The following is a 16,931-nucleotide window of genomic DNA, read 5'->3' as shown; positions in this document are numbered from 1 at the left end:
GTTGGTTTCAAGCCTTAACACGGGAGAGATACGAAACTGCATGGTATATGTTATATATGGTCTATGGTTGTAAGGGAGGCTGGTAAAATGCCTTGGTGGGCAAGCAAATTCTGAGGCAGAATAATAGCTGCCATTTGCATTTCCCTTTAAATGTACAATTTCATTAATTTCATTGTGCTATTATGGTAGCTGTATTTGTAAGTTGATCTGAAACATAAAACAAGCTAATCCACAATTGCTAACTCTTTCTCCCATCATACAACAATCCACTGAGTGCTTACTGAATATGGTTTATTTAATGTTCTCTTCCCAATAACATAATTGTCTGAGGCAATCACGTGGCTTAACTCTTGTGAAGACACAGAATCTATGCCATTACTGCCACTTGTTCACAAAATGTGTGTGGGAGAAGTATCCTTTGTACCTTGATGTAAGAGAATTGATTCGGCATTTGTAAAGTTATATCATGTCTTCTTTGGATGGTGAAGGTGTACTCATTTTAATACAATTACTGCTAATCACATAAAGTCTAAAAAATGTTGTTGGTTATTCCTTAATGGCATGACAATGTGAAATAACATGGTGTTGTATGGTTGATTTTAGCTCATACATTGCAGTAAGTAAATTGTAAGTAAGATATCAAAATTTTATTTAGAACTGAGAGCAGGAAGATATATCATTACATTATTGAGTTATTGATTTTTAGATTTCCATCCCTGCACATCGGGAATTATATGGTCACAACAATTATCATATTTCATAAATGGTTCAAGATATCAGAACAAGGTTTTTTGCAAATAATACCACACAAAGAGGCACATATGTTTTATGATAAATTCTCACAACTTTTTTAATCACTGAGATGTGGAAGTAACGCACCAGCAACAGTGAGATGTCAGTGGCTCAGGACACATACAGACTTCAACAGCACTGTAGGAAAACCTAAGCGGCATGCATATGCATGTGAACAGTGCCTGGGGAATGGTGGAGCAGGGTGTGTATACACATCCACAGCAGTGAAAGGGTTAAGCATCAAGGACAATGCAATGATGATTGAATAAAATATATCAAACAGAAATGCACTGGTAGCCTCCCTCACCCCCTTTCTCTTAGCACATTTCAATGTTATTATTATAACATGTGCGTGATCCACAGAAACAGCACTCCAAAAAATATTTTAACTCTTTAATGATATATTAAAATACAACTAGCTAAATACTGGCTATTTGTCAGTTTATTATTACCAGTTTTAGGTTTAACATCCATTGTTGTTTCCTCAACATTATCATCAGAGGCCAAGTCAATGACTTCAATATCATCACCACAGCTCTCCTTCTGATTACTTTGAGCAGCTAACCTATTTTCTCCATTAGGAAATTTGTCCTGCAAATTCTCTAGTGTCCACTGGTCCTCCTGTAATAACAAGGAAGAGCATAAATCTGGCGTGAGTAAAGTAGTGGGAACGGATTAGGCATATTTATCAAACTGTTCATTATACACATAAATGAGTTGGTAGATAACATAGGAAGCTTCTCGAGGTTACTCACAGATGATGCTGTTGCATACAGGGAAGCAACAATGCCAGATAACTGTACCAAAATTCAGGAGGACATGCTGAGGATCCTTGATGTTGGACGTGATAGCTGACACTCAATGTAAATAAATGCAATTCTGTGCAGAAATATACAGAGGGGGGCCATTATTATTTGATTGCACTATTAACCATAAAGTGCTGGAAATATAATCTATCATAAAACGCATGTATCCGCATATCTGCTGAGTGGGGCAGCGATTCACAGCGCAGCAACTCGCAGCAGTATTTGCAGCTGTGCCTCACGCAGTTGATACCGTGTTGCAGCCCGTGGCTTCCACAGTCAAACTTGCGGCACACTGATATGAATCACAGAGGTCTATCATCCTACAGTACAGAGAGTTCAGAGTGCTCCACTTGTGCAGTTGAGACGGTAGTTCTGCTGTTCACGCATGACAAAAATGAAAATCAAGATATGGTTCTGTCCTGACACAGCTCTATAAAACAAGAGGTGTCACACAATCCAAAGGACAGAAACAACCACAACAAAAATAAGCTTGAGGATGCACAGATGGACATACCCCTTTCCTCCCTGAGGGGAAAAATTTTTAAAGCTTTATCCAAAATGTGCCAATTTCCATATATTATGATCTGTACATCATACAAAAAAATTTTCGTGGTGATAGTTTGTTCAAAAAGTCAAAATACAAATACACCTAAAATCCAACTAGCACTTCACACATTTGTTTAGACACATTACATACATTAAATGAAACATTATCACTCTAAAATAATCCAGGAATTGCCTCAAACTAATGAAATGTAAGATAATATATTGGTTTATCTTTGGTACCCATGACTTCGTCTTTTCATTGAAGTTTGAAATGATCTGTTGCACTCTGGTGGTCACAATATGAAGGCAAACAGCTGCCAAACAAAAGCCAGGAACTCGCACGACCATTGCAGCCTGGAGTGATGCAAAAAAGTGATGTAGTTGAGCTGCAGCAAATTTATAACAAAACCTGCACAATAGTGCAGGCCAGGGTGGAAAAGGATAAGCAACTAAATGAAGATGCCAATTCAGGAACTAAAAAAGAAAATATTTTTTACTGGCTTCTTCGAGAAGAGAGAAGAACCTCTCCCTCAGATTACTGCTTCCCCTCCCCCCCACCCCCCTCCCCCTATCACCGCATTTAATTGTTCAAAATCATGTAAGGACAACTGAGTAAACTTTATCACTTCAAAATTCGTATCTTGCATAAGTCTGTTTTCATTCTGTATTCTTTGGCAATAGAATTCTCTCATCCACCAATGCAATTTTCATTTTGGTTTCCTATTGGTTTTGATGTTATACATCAGTATGTAGGCAGCTGATACATGTTTGGTATTGAGAGTGTTCTTGCACGCAATGAACAACTAGCAATCAGCAGTGGGCACCTGCCACATTTCAACAAAGTGAGGCTGTCAGTCATGAGCATGCACAGGTTTGCTGCATACAAACTGCTACACGTGGCAGACACACTCGGTCAGTACACGGATTAGTAGCCATTTAGAGCAATGCTACCAGGCTTGGTCAGTACATGGATTAGGACTTACCATTTAGAGCAACCTAAAGTGCAAAAACTAATACAGGAAAAGTAGCTGCCAGGCCAAGACTCAATGAAAGAAGCTGCACACACTGCAATTCATTTATGAAAAAAATTGCTTACAAAACACTAGCTCTACATCTGGATATCTACTCTGAAAAACAAAGTAAAACAGGTTACTTACCACGAAACAATATGTTGGGGTTTCTTCCTGTTCCAACTGTGTACGGAGCATAGAAGAATGCCTGCTAAAATGCCTCTGGGCATGTCCTAATTAGTCTAATCTTGTCCTCACGATCCTCACAGTAGTGATATGTAGGCGAGTGAAGAATATATCTAGATTCTTCATTTAATACCAGTTTTTTAAATTCTGCAAATAGGCTTCTGCAGGATAATTTTCTTTCACCTCCAAGAGTACACCAATTTAGATTTTTCAACATTTCAATAATGCTTGCCCGTGAGTCAAACAAACCTGTGATTATTCGTGCTCCCTTCTTTGTAAACCTTCTGTATTCCCTGTACTTTTTAGGACGGGTCCCACACACTCTAGCAGTATTCTAAGATGGGACAAACAAGAGATCTGTACACAAATGTCCTTGTAGACTGACTGCATCTTCCCAACATCCTGTCAATGAACCAAAGCCTGCCACCTTCCTGTAACTGGGCCTAGGTGAAAATTCCATTTAATATATCTACAAATTGTTAAGCACAGGTATTTGTACAAGTTGACTGATTCTAATTGTGAATTATTCATATTGTAGTCACAGGATATTAAGTATTTTCGTTTTGTGTAGTACATAATTTTACGTTTCTGCTCATTTAAAGCAAGCTGACAATCTTCACACCACTGCACGGTGTTATCAAAGATCTGACTGAATATTTCAGCACCTTTTTCCAGACAATACTTCATTACTGCAGTATCAACGGTGTCTTTGCGACCTAACATGGTACACGGCTCACATCTCTGTGGAAGAAGATAAATTTAAATAGGCCACCATTGTACTACCACGAGCAAAGCTCTCTCCAGGGCTAGCTAGCTGCCTTCCTATGTAGTGGGCTATGAACGTCATCAGAGCACACCATCTACATCTACATCCATACTCCGCAGCCACCTGGCAGTGTGTGGTGCGGGGTACCTTGAGTACTTCTATCGGTTCTCCCTTCTGTTCTTTGCTTCTACTCACTCCAAGGAAGTGTATCTGTCCGTGTGTCATTTTAACATGCCGCACTCAGAGCTCCACCCAATTTTGGAAGACTGGCAATGAGATAACTACTATGTACCAAGTATGACACTCCTAATATTGTAACAGCTAGCAAGTAACAGTATACTGAAACAGCCAGCAAGTGATCAACTTTACTGTACCAGAACCAGTGTGGAACAAATACAACCAAGGATATCAAAATTACATATATTTTCAACTGCCTCGTACATGTGTAAATAAATATGCTTGTGTTTTATCTACTTAATAAATGTTTGGACTAATTTAGATGAACACACCACCTCATATGAACTACTGATACAACAGCATCAAGGCAGTTTGACCGATATTTGAATATTCCTCCTCAGTTTGCGTCCTTACCAGGGCGGTTTAACAGGTATGATAATGAAGATTAGAAAACAAGATCATTTACTAAGTGTGAGAGCAACACAGAGATTTTCGACAAACTCCAGTGCGGACCTTACAAGAGAGGTGTTGTGCATCATGAAAAGGTTTACTGTCAAAATTCTGAGAGTATCCATTCCCAGAAGAGTCGAGAGATCAGTACTCATACAAAGGCTTACTGACTGTTGTCCTCTCCAAACACCAGTCGTGAATAAAATATGAAAAGGGGTGGGGGTACTAGATGCCGATAATGGTACAAAAAGTATATTCCACCACACACCTTAATGTGGTTTGCTGTACTAACATTGATACTATGTACTAACATTGATACTGTGTTTCAGGTTGTATTCTTCTTTTATTTAACCTATAGGCAAACAATCAACCAACACCAGTCCATACTACCTATTTCTTTGTGTGCAAATGATCTGGCTATTACCACACAAAGAAACATCTTTGAAGAAGTAGAATGGAACTAGAAAACTCATTAACATCTCATCTGAATATTATCAATAACACTTTGCTTCTCCATGGCAGAATATGCATGCACCATATGGTCCAGATTCGCACATGCCATAAAGGTCGATACAAGTTTAATAAGACATACATAGGCTAACAACAGCATGCGTGAAACTCAAACCTCTTTGGGATCAACAAGAACAATCAGTTTTTGAAAATATATTTGGATTGATAAAAAAATCTAGTCATCATGCGGTGGCAGGAGAAAACACACATAGAAGTTAAGGAAATGTGCAAGCTTTCAGGGCTAGTGGAAGATTTGAATAGGAAGGAAGAGAGATGAAGGAAAAGTACTGGCAAGGTTAGGAAATGGGAAAGTTATGAAAAAGTTGCCCAGATCAGTGGTGATTTGCTGGGTGAGATGGGAAGGACAGACTGATTGTTGGCGACTGCACCAAGAGATTTCAAAATCTGAGAGCTTACAGGTGGAAGACAGGATATTAAGCAATACAGAAATTACTGAATTCAAAGTTTAAGCTCTCAGGTTTTCAAATCTTGCCCAGTGCAGTCCCCAACAATAAGACTTTCCTTCTCGTTCTATCCGGTAAGTCTCCCCTTACCCACAGATCTGTGCAACTTTTCCACCACTCCCCTGTTCCAGTGAAACATCCAGTGCTGGCACGTCAGCCTGGAACATTACAGTAGAGAGGGCTTTGAGACGACGTCACCCAACAGTACACTGATGGGGCCCCTCTCTAGGATGACACTGAGACAGGAGCAACCTCTACACGAAGAGAAGGTAAGCGCTGCTACGCCTGGCCGCGGCCCGAGTTGAAAACGAGCTGTCCTCCGAACGCTACAGCAGTGACTTATGAACTGTATTGATTTGCTTGCATTGGATTTGTATATACCAAAGAACATTGATTAATTGCATATTGCCACTTGCTTGCGACACACCTTTGTGGATACACAAAGTTAAGTATTGTCATTTATCTTACTGTAATAAACTTTATTAATTTTTTCTTTAACTGTTGTCTAGCGATCCGAAAAAGCAACTTTCCTAGGCACCCTATATCAGATGAGTAGGCAGAACACAACAGTCCCCACTTCCTAAAATTTGTCAGTTCTTTTCCTTCATTCCTCTTCTTTCCGTTTCAACTTTTCTGCCAGAAGAAAGAGCTACTGACTCTGAAAGCTTGCACACTTCCTTAACTTTTATGTGTGTTTTCTCATGCCACCACTTGGTGAGTATATTTTTTATCTAACCAATTGAATTGCGCAGCTTGGGAAGCTATGTAAGCAACCAGATTCTCTGATTCTGAATTGAGAAGAACTGTACATGAGCATACAGAATAATTTAAACAGACTTTCAATGACTGCCACCGCACACACAGTGCTACGTGCAGACTTGGCAGGCTTAAATTCCACAAGAGATCCCTTATAATACTGACCTAAAGAAACCCGCAAAGGATTATCCAGGCTCACAAAAAGATGTCCAGTGACAATATATCAAGCTGAAAGATTTGGAGAATGCTGAATCACATCAGAATGAGTGTAGCACCACTCAAAACAAATCTAATTAAAAGGAGCCTTAAAGATGAAGCAGACAACAAACATGCCTGTGGTCAAGTCCAGGACATGGAACATCATCTGCAATGTCCCAGTTGTCTAACAAGATGTGCCCTTGACAACCCATGGCTTGACAAGAAAGAAGCACTGGCTATGTCCCGATATTTGGCTGAAAAACTTCAGAGGAAATTTTCTGGACACAAAAAAATTAAATAAGTTGGATCCAATCTTGTCAAACAATTTGATCCACTTCCAAAATTACTACTACTACTACTACTACTACTACTACTACACATACAGTTTTTTTCTCACTGACTTTGATCACATAAATCCCACAACATTGTTTTCAGGCAGCTACAAATCTGAAGGACATATGTATCATGTAATTTGAGACAACAAAAATTTAAGGATGCTGAGTTTTCAAAAACTCACTGTAATGCACATCTCTGGTTCGAAATATATACTTGCTTCTTCTCCAGCTAGTTCCCAGCCCTCTGCAATCTGAAAGAGATTGCAATGAAATTAAGCAACAGCCATTTAATACAGTTTTACTAGGAAAATACAGGAAAATAATGCTCTACAAACTCAGAAGCTCAACATGTTACTCTTCTTAAAATGAGTCATTACACGGAAATGTATTCTAAACACGGTACCTCAATCTCCTCCTTTATCAGGACTGAGTTTTGCCAATCTTGTGAACTGTTGTCTTCTATGCTGCATTCTGTTGTTATCTACAAATATATAAAGAAAATATAATGAGCTCTATGACAGACATGAGCCGAACTATGTTATTTATAAAGTAAATTGTCCATAATAGACAATGAAACATGCGTAATACTAACATCGAACGAATTCTCTTGTTTTACATCAGCTTGAGTAAGTGCAAGGGGGTCCTCAATGTATACCATTTCCTGTATCAACAGACAAATAAAAAATAAAATAAAGACAAATCAATTACAATATATTCAATATTAGTAAACAAACCAAGGAAAACAATATTTTTAAGCAAATCAAATCCTTTATCTGAATGAAAGTGAACAAAATACAAAAATTATTAATACAAAATCACCAACTGCCTGTATTTCAGTTTTTTAATGACCTACATGTATTTCAGGGCAATAGTATTCCACACCGTTCAGGAGCATTTCACTTAGAATCTTTAGATCTATCCTAATGTAACATGTTCCACATCCTCAGTGATCTCCTTAAGTAGTGTCAACTGAGGGAACATTGATTCTATATAGAGGGTGTTTATAAATTACTTACAAAAGAGTAATCTTTAATTTTGAAAAGGGTAAATAACTTATAGAAATGTTTACAATACAAGGAAAAGGACAGATTGCTACTCGCATGCAGAGTTGCAAACAGGCACAGCAAAAAGATTTTTACACATTTAGTTTTGGCCAAAGCCTTCTTCAGAAAAGAAAACACAGACACATTCACACAAATAAGCACACCTTATGCACACACAAGTGGCATCTCTGGCAGCTTGGACTGGCATTCTGGTCCATTGTGTGTTTGTGTTTACTTTTCTGAAGCAGGCTTTGGCCAAAAGCTAAACATGTAAAAGTCTTTTCATTGTGCCTATCTGCAACTCAATGTATCATCTTTATGATGAGTAGCACTCTATTTCTTTCCTTATACTGTTGATATTCCTACCTGGAGTTTCCATTTATATAAATGTTAGATACAGCACTGAATGCAATATACTTTAAAGTTTTATTCCCGCCTAACTGTTAGTTCCCAATGTTCTTGTTAGGTGGCATGCACAAATGAGTTATTCCAGCATTCATCATGGAGTTGTATAACAATGCAGAGCATGGCCACCATGATTACCTCATTTAACCATAATGGACTTATGTGTATGGTGTTACATTAAAGACAGAGGGTTTGTTTCTCCACTTCCAGAAAACGAGCTGTGTCAATGGGTAACAACTGCCACCATACATTAAGACTGGCTTCATAGGATTTGGCATCAAATTCATTACAGATAGGACATTTCATGCATTACAAAAGGTAACCACATTACCATTTGTAAATAAAACTTGACGATATACTGCATTCAGTCTACATCAGACATTTCTGTAAGTTATTTACATTTTCACAATCACAGGTTACTTTTGTATAACTAATGTATAAACACCCTGTATATGAACAATCAGATGGATGGGCTGAGCAGCACTCTGAAACTGTTTGCTGATGATGCTAAGTGTATGGAAAAGTGTCATCACTGAGTGATTGTAGGACAACTCAGGATGATTTCCACAGAATTGTTATTTGGTGTGATGGATGGCAGCTTCCTCAAAATACAGAAAAATGTAAGATAATGGAAATGAATAAGAAAAACAATCCTGTCGTTTTTAAAACAGTATTAGTGATGTGCTGCTTGACAGTCACGTTAATTAAATATCCAGGTGTAATGTTGCAAAGTGACAAAAAATGGAGTGAGCATATAAGGTCGATAATAGAGAAAGCGAATGGTCAACTCTTCAGTTTGTTGGGGAAAATCTACAGAAGTGTAGTTCATTTCCACAGGTGTCTGTGTACAGAAACCTACTGCAAGCCATAGTTGAGTGCTGCTCGAGTGTTAGGGTACACTATCAGATTAAATTAAAGGAAGATGTTGAAGCAATCACAGGCGTGCTGCTAAATTTGTTACCAGTAGGTTCAATCAATAAGAAAGTATTTCGGAATTTCTCAATGAACTAACAGGAATCCTTGGAGCGAAGAACACGATCTTTGCACAAAACACTATTGTGAAAATTTACAGAACTGGCACGATTTCCCACTGATTTCTTTGCTTGTTTATTATTGTTGTAGTTGCCAGTTATTCTGGTATACAATAAACAAAACTAAATACTGAGGGGCTCTCATACTTTGATCATCTTCATCTTCCTATCTGTGTATCAATTTAGTCCATTATCTTTACATAGTTTATTGTGTGTTCACCTCTATGTGTAAGTCTGTCATGAATGTATCCATTCTCACCTATTCTCAAATGTCCATCTTTATATCTTCGAAATAAAAATACTAAGAAAAGTTACATAAACCAAAACCTTGAGACTTCCATTGCAATATGGGTATACTAGCAAGATATACTAAAGAATGCATATGTCAATGCTGTAACTTCCATTAATTTACACCACGATAGTAAGGAAATCGTAACTGAAAGAGGAGACGTGAGGAGATTCCTTATCACCAAAACTATTCTCAACATCTCTAGAGAAAGTTTTAGATGCACAAATTGAGAAATGAAGGCATATTCTGTCTTATTGCATAGTATACTAACCACTTTTGTATAATAATTTAGTATGTATACATCACCACATTACTGTAAACACTGAAATCATGATTTTCGGAAATTTATTGCCATTTTCAGATGCAACAAAAATCCACCAACTGTTTCACCATGTTTTACAGCTATATGTACGAACATAGTGACAATGATATAAAACACATCAATTGAGCACGCATCTCGCTGTGACATGATAAAAGAGTCTCTTACACAAAGTAATGAAATGGTGCATATTTTATTGACATATGTTATACCATTTTTCAAGAAGTTCACTACATTTATAACTACAATCTGTATATCATGAAGAATCCGTTTGTAGTTTATGATCATATCTGAATAAGGCAATAAAATGCTGAACCAGTAATGTGACTATTGGTTGTAATTAGGCAATCCTAAAGTAATTAACAATTATATGAACTAATCATATGAACATTCATACGGCCACATGTTTCCATTTGACAATATATCAAATCTTAATCAATCACTTCAACTTTGCTATTGGCACTGTACTGTTTGCCTCTTGCATAGATAGACTTCAAAAATAAACCCAAAAAGTAGAAGCTGTACCACATCCAGGGAATGGGCATGGTGCAGGAATCCAGCATCATCACTCTAAGTGAGGCTTTAGTGCAGGTAGCTTGCCATACCCTTCCCCTGGCCTGATATGAAGCGCCAAGTGTGTATTGTGTCTTGCAGATGATGGAAAGGAAGAAAGATTGGGTTTAATGTACCGTCGACATCGAGATCATTAGAGACTGAGAGCAAGCTCAGATTGTGCCAAGAACGGGGAAGAAAATTGGCCACCCCCTTTCAAAGGAACCATCCCAGCATCTGCCTGGAGCGATTTAGGGAAACTGCGGAAAACCTAGATCTGGATGGCCGGATGCGGCTTTGAACCGTCGTCCTCTTGTGGATGACTGTGATGAGGCTTGTATAGTGTAGTGTTGGGTTTGTGTTGTTGTGAATGAAGGGAAGGGAGAGGATGAAACCCAGTGCCCAGACCTATCCTACTCCTCTTGGTTAGCCCAGAGGGAGCTGCCAAACTAAACATACCTGTGTAGCAGATAGATCACCATCAACAGTGTCACATTCCCCCATCTCATGAGAAACGATGGAGAGGATTGGAATTTAATCCAGACATCCGCACAAAGTCTGGTGATTAGGAACTTTACGCCATCATCCCTCCTCCTCTTGCCGGACAAATACTGGTAGTGAAAATTTTCCACCATCAGGATCCAAACCGGTTTACCTCAGAGTCGAGCGTCACTGCAAAGATGTGCATCAGTGACCTCAGCTATGGTGGTGGGACAACAAATAGAAGTACTTAATAGAACAAGCCTGTAAGTAGGCCTGAAATTCAACTTAAATAAGAATGAACACATCGAAAAAATAGTAATACAAATTCACAGCCAAGTCATAGGTCCAGCTGATATGTTTTTGTGTTTAGGACAGCTGAAAGCGCCTGTGTGGGCATGACAAGGTGGACATGGTTGCACTTACTGCAAACGCAGCTTGTAGACATAACACTCCAGAAGAATGACGTGTGTACCTACATCTATTTCTGTAACTTCAGTATATGGATTATTGACACAAACGACTTCTTTGTTATTCTACAGAGGTTAGAACTGTGGTACAGATTCTCTTAACAGCAATAAAAGTGCTGTCAGAGTATGAGTCCAAAAATATCCTTACATGATATCAAGATCAAGAACATAAAAAGCTGAGCCCACAAATAAACAACGCTTACTCTCTGAACACTGATAAGCATATGCATGATTAGGTTGCTATCCTCTGTGATTCCAACCTTCCACTTCAATTACTGAAATATGTTTACAGTGCACAATGTTTACAGTGCACAATCCTGTGGCTTATGACATCGAGAACTTGATGTTAGAACTCACAACTAGGAAACATGTACAGAGTAAAAGCTCATTATGTCATTCCTGAAAATGAACTGACAGGCAAGATCGATAAAGCAGCCGTCTAGGATGGAGAGAGGGAATGTGCAGGAGTACCAGCTGCAAATCTTTTTGCAAATTTTTTAAACATCATCAATCTAGTAAAAACAGAGAAGTGGACACAGAATAGCAAGAATCATACAAACACAATACATACAGATTGTTCCAGGATTACTGTGGTACTGCTGACTAAATTCTGAAAAGAGACACATCAGTGCTCCACTAGAACACTAGAACAAATCTCATGCCCAACCACAGTTGCTACAGGAAACACCATCACATTGGCTTGGTGACATCCCCATTATGCAATTGCCTCCCTGAATAGACAGGATACTGCAAGTCAACTTCTGCAACATCTTGTCAACATTGGCTGCCCTCTGTTGGCTTCAATGGCCATGCCTCTATACGTAACAGACTTGTCACCTTATAATGTGATGCAACTGTATTTAACTTTTTTAAGCTGACACTGATAACCATTGTATAATGTTTGTGTGTGTGTGTGTGTGTGTGTGTGTGTGTGTGTAGGGGAGTGGAGTACCAACTATTATTTTATTTGGGAAGGGGGAGGAGGTGGTCAAACCTATGCACTGTTTCTGTTTAATTAACAACTGTTAATCAAACACGTGTACTAATAGTGTGAGAAGATACTAGGTAGGCAAGGCTATGTTGTTCTATGAAGAAAATACAGACCCAATTTTATAAGTCCTGCTGCACAGAAAAAATTTCATTCACTTAATTTTCAAAAAGACATCACATAGTGGGAAATCATTAATTCTGCTTCTCTGAGACCTCTTACAAACAGTAGTTCAGAATTACTGTAGACCACCATAACAATCAGCTGTCGATAACTTTATTGTTGTTGTTGCTACTACTACTGCTACTACTACTACACTATCAGAAACACTGTGTGTTGTCTTATTGGAAGAAAATCATAATTTCTTTGAAAATGAAGAAGGTACTTATTTTGATTCTTTTTAGACGCAAAAAATTTTATATAGAATTTCTGAACATAGTGTGCCTTTATCCAGTTTATGGAAAGCTTTAATATCAATAGGAATAAATCCAAGAATAATTAAAGCAATTCAAAATGTATATAAAAATTCTATTTCAAAAATAAAAATTGGTAAATATCTATCACATGGATTCCAAGTCACAAAAGGATTACGTCAAGGATGTAGCATCTCACCTACAGTGTATAAAATATATACAGAAGTAACTTTACAGAATTGGAAGAAAAAATGTCACGCTATGGGAATACCAATAAATGATAGAACAATATACTCGTTACAATTTGCAGATGACCAACTGATTATAGCCCAAGACTGTGAGGACATAGAGTATATGACCAGAAAATTGATTCAAGAATATAAAAAAATCAGGTCTAAATGTAAACATGAATAAAACAAAGTACATGGTAATTGGTGGAGTGAATGGAGACTTAATATTAGAAGAAGGGATGGGAACAATAACAGCTACGGAGGAATATAAATATTTAGGTGTGAAAATTACAAATGATGGGAAACAGGACAAAGAAATTAGATCAAGAATAAATTCTGGAAAGACGACATTCTCTTTATTGAATGGAATTCTCTGGGACAAACACATAACAACTGATAACAAAATAAGGATTTTTAAAACAATAGTTAGGAGCATTATTACATATGATTCAGAAGTGTGGACAACAAAATGGCAGCTGAAATCAAAATTATTAGCCACAGAAATGGATTTCTGGAGACGTTCAGCAAGAATATCAAGACGAGAAAGAATAAGAAATGAAGTAATCAGAGACAAGATGAAAGTTAAAAATTCAATTATTGATTTCATCGAGCACAAACAACTTAAATGGTATGGACACATCAGACGAATGGAACAGGAAAGGCTACCAAAATGCATAATTGACTGGGTACCAATTGGAAGAAGAAAAAGGGGACGACCACCTGATACATGGATACAGGGAGTTTAGTCAGCAATGAGGAAGAACAACATTCCTGAAGATTTATGGACAAATAGAGAAGAGTGGAGAACAATAATTAGTGACTTACTGTAATCTAGAATAGGTGCTGGAAAAAATGTACTCACATTGTAAATCCAGAATAATAATAATTCTGAACATAGCTTTCCTTCCCACAACATGGTGAACAAACTCTTTCAGGACATCCATATGGTCAAGTTAACCCAGTCCTGCCTTGACGAAGATGAAGGACTCATAGCTGGGTGGGTCAGAATTAGAACTGTTGATATTTTTAAAAATATCGGGGATCTGATGTATCAGTATACTGACAGAAAAAAATTCGACATACCTGACTATAAAAATATCAACTGCACATTGTAAATGTACTGCTAGTTTTAGAGCTGTATATTTACGTATTATTATTAGATACTCTGTGCATCAACAAGCTAACAGCCTGCCAATCCCCCTTAGAGCAGGAACTGAAAGGAAAACAATGCACATTCACACTTGATGATAATCACTTTGATAACAATGGTAACTGCATTAAGTGATACAACAAAAGGTGTCTGATGGGTCCGTCGTTTGGTTTTGTCACGCATCGGATTTGTCCATAACAGTTCATGTTGACTTCCCTGTTTCTTCATTTCTGCAAATGCCAGTGACCTAGCAGTTGTTGTGTCAAAATTGTGTGGTGATCCTAAACACTGCAGTTCCTGTTGGTAGCGCCGAGTGCCAATTACATCAGCATTTCCCCTGACATGTCTCCACCCACCATAAAAATCAATCTTATCATTTAGAGTTTTGTTCATCATTTTTAGCAGCTGTTTTTGAAGAATGCCGATGTGAAGAAATAGCACACTAGTTGCATTAAAAACTGTTTTTAATGCAACTGGTGTGTTATTTCTTCATATTGGAAATAATGTTATTCCATTCACCATGGTAACCCCCCCCCCCCCCCCCCCACCACCACTTCCATCATGCTCTGGTGCTGCTGCTTGCAGTGTTGCTTCAGTTACCAGAGACTGCAGTCGTGTGTGGGTGAATTGCGTGTGTGTGTGTGTGTGTGTGTGTGTGTGTGTTTGTGTGTGTGTGTGTGGTCTATTTTTCAAAGCCCTTGCTGGTGGAAAGCTTGTTTGTGATCTGTGACTTAGCATCTCCGCTATATTGTGAGGAGCAACTTTCCTTTTCATAATATTGTTGAGTCAAAGAAATAGATTGGATGTGATGGAAGCTCAAAAAATGGTAAGACCCTTTCAAACAGTGAAATTAAAATTATGTTTTACTGCGGTTTCAAAAGCATAACTCCAAATATTAAATGAAAATACTGAAAAAAATATATATATAAAATAAAAATATCAGCACTCGATATTTCCATTTTGATATCAATATATCGGGGAAAAATATCACCGATAAATATCGATATTTTTTGGAAAAACTGTCAATATCGATATGTTATCAACAGCCTTAATCAGAATAACTGAGCAAACAGATTCTTGAAACAGTTCCTTAACCCATTCAAGACTAAATTGTTTTCCAGCAGATGAGACATTGCGTGGTGTTACACCAGTCATAATGGTTGACAGCATTTAAAATTGTGTATGAAGCCTGTAGAGGTTAAAATCTGTTGTGTGTGTTCTCCACGCAACTCTTCTAAATGTCTTGCATATGGAGAAGTTGTGTGGGAGGGCCTAACAAGTATCTCTTCAAAGTGGGATAGTCGCTTTCGATCCTCTCGGTTGAATCTTCGCTCAATCCCTTTCAGAATCAGATCTAGAATTTTAAACACATTTTCCATAAAACGATATCCATGAAACAATTCTTCAAGAACAGAAGATGTTTCCGTGTGTTTCAATCCCACTAGTATGTTTCTTAGCTGTGAGATACACAGTCCACCCAAAAAGTTCCAAGACTGATTTCCTTCTTGGCGTACAAGCAATGTCAGCACAGTTAAGTACACTGCTTACTTGAGCTAACAACTGTAAACAACAGGTATGGACTTGTGTGAAGCAGTGAGCGTGTGGCCATAGTGTGTCAATACTGTTGTGTGACAAATCTCAATATGGCAACACCCCTAAATTAAGAGTTCAAAACATTCTCCAGAGGGTTTTGAAGAAGACAAAACTGTGTAAAAAGTTGTCCTGTACGCCTTAACTACCAAACAAAAGCAATGCGTGGATGCCTGCCACAACTTGAGGACATGCTTTTCTGTAAAAAATCACCACAGGTGCTGAGACTAAGTGTTATCAACACAAATCTAACACAAAATGGCAAAGTGCAGAAATTCACACAATGGGTCAACAATCTGACGATGTAATTGTCATTCAAACCAGTGTGACATGTGACAACATTCCACAAAGAGACAGTTTCACATGATTGTATTAATGTTATGTGCTTTGTACTTAATTTTGTGTGTGTGTGTGTGTGTGTGTGTGTGTGTGTGTGTGTGTGTGTGTAGAGGATTGGGGAGGGAGGAGGCTATGTGGAGCACCTGAAGCATTAAAACAGCCTTTTTAAACTTCCTTATAATTTTTATTAATCCAGTCTTAAAACTTTTTGAATTGATGGGGTATTTACGTCTTTCAGATCTAGGTACTTAGAATAATCTGTGGCTTTTTCTAATAGCACACCAAACGCTTATGCAGTTCTAAGATTTGCAAGAGCTCTGTCTTACTGCACTAAAAATTGGATTCTATGCACATCTGGCCGGTTCTTAGCATGGACCAAACGCGTCAACAGTGACTCTCATTTAAAAAATTTAACTTACACTTCCCAAGCCAATTCACCTACCCCGCAGGACTGACTGTCATTTCTCTCCATTCAATATGTCAGTTACTGTTTCCTAGTCCTGGTTATAGTTTATCCTAAAATATTTCAAAAATTTTAGCCTTACAGCTCTCTGAGTCGGTAACATCGTAATTAGCCACTGAAGTTGTGGATCTGGATTCATCTTAGCGGCACCAGATGGTAGCACAACGACAGCG

The 16,931-nt window shown here is 38.0% G+C and overlaps 1 protein-coding gene across 3 annotated transcripts in view; it reads right to left on the bottom strand.

Annotated features, from left to right (window-relative positions):
* The window catches only part of LOC124551078 (zinc finger protein 490-like), a 63,445-nt gene that overhangs the window by 20,638 nt on the left and 25,876 nt on the right, over positions 1-16,931 (bottom strand). For 2 of the 3 annotated variants that reach the window (XM_047126004.1, XM_047126003.1), the window contains exons 3-6: positions 7,589-7,657; positions 7,400-7,477; positions 7,179-7,247; positions 1,245-1,413 (exon numbers count right to left, since the gene is read on the bottom strand). In XM_047126004.1, coding sequence (XP_046981960.1) covers positions 1,245-1,413; positions 7,179-7,247; positions 7,400-7,477; positions 7,589-7,657 — 385 coding nt within the window. Of the gene's footprint in view, positions 1-1,244; positions 1,414-7,178; positions 7,248-7,399; positions 7,478-7,588; positions 7,658-11,094; positions 11,308-16,931 lie in introns of all 3 variants that reach the window. The other variant, XM_047126002.1, reaches the window with a different exon arrangement.

Source organism: Schistocerca americana, chromosome 9 (genome assembly GCF_021461395.2).
Source record: "Schistocerca americana isolate TAMUIC-IGC-003095 chromosome 9, iqSchAmer2.1, whole genome shotgun sequence".
NCBI classification, from domain to species: Eukaryota; Metazoa; Arthropoda; class Insecta; order Orthoptera; family Acrididae; genus Schistocerca; species Schistocerca americana.
Note: the sequence above shows the minus strand (reverse complement) of the source record. Positions and strands in the feature narration are given on the sequence as shown.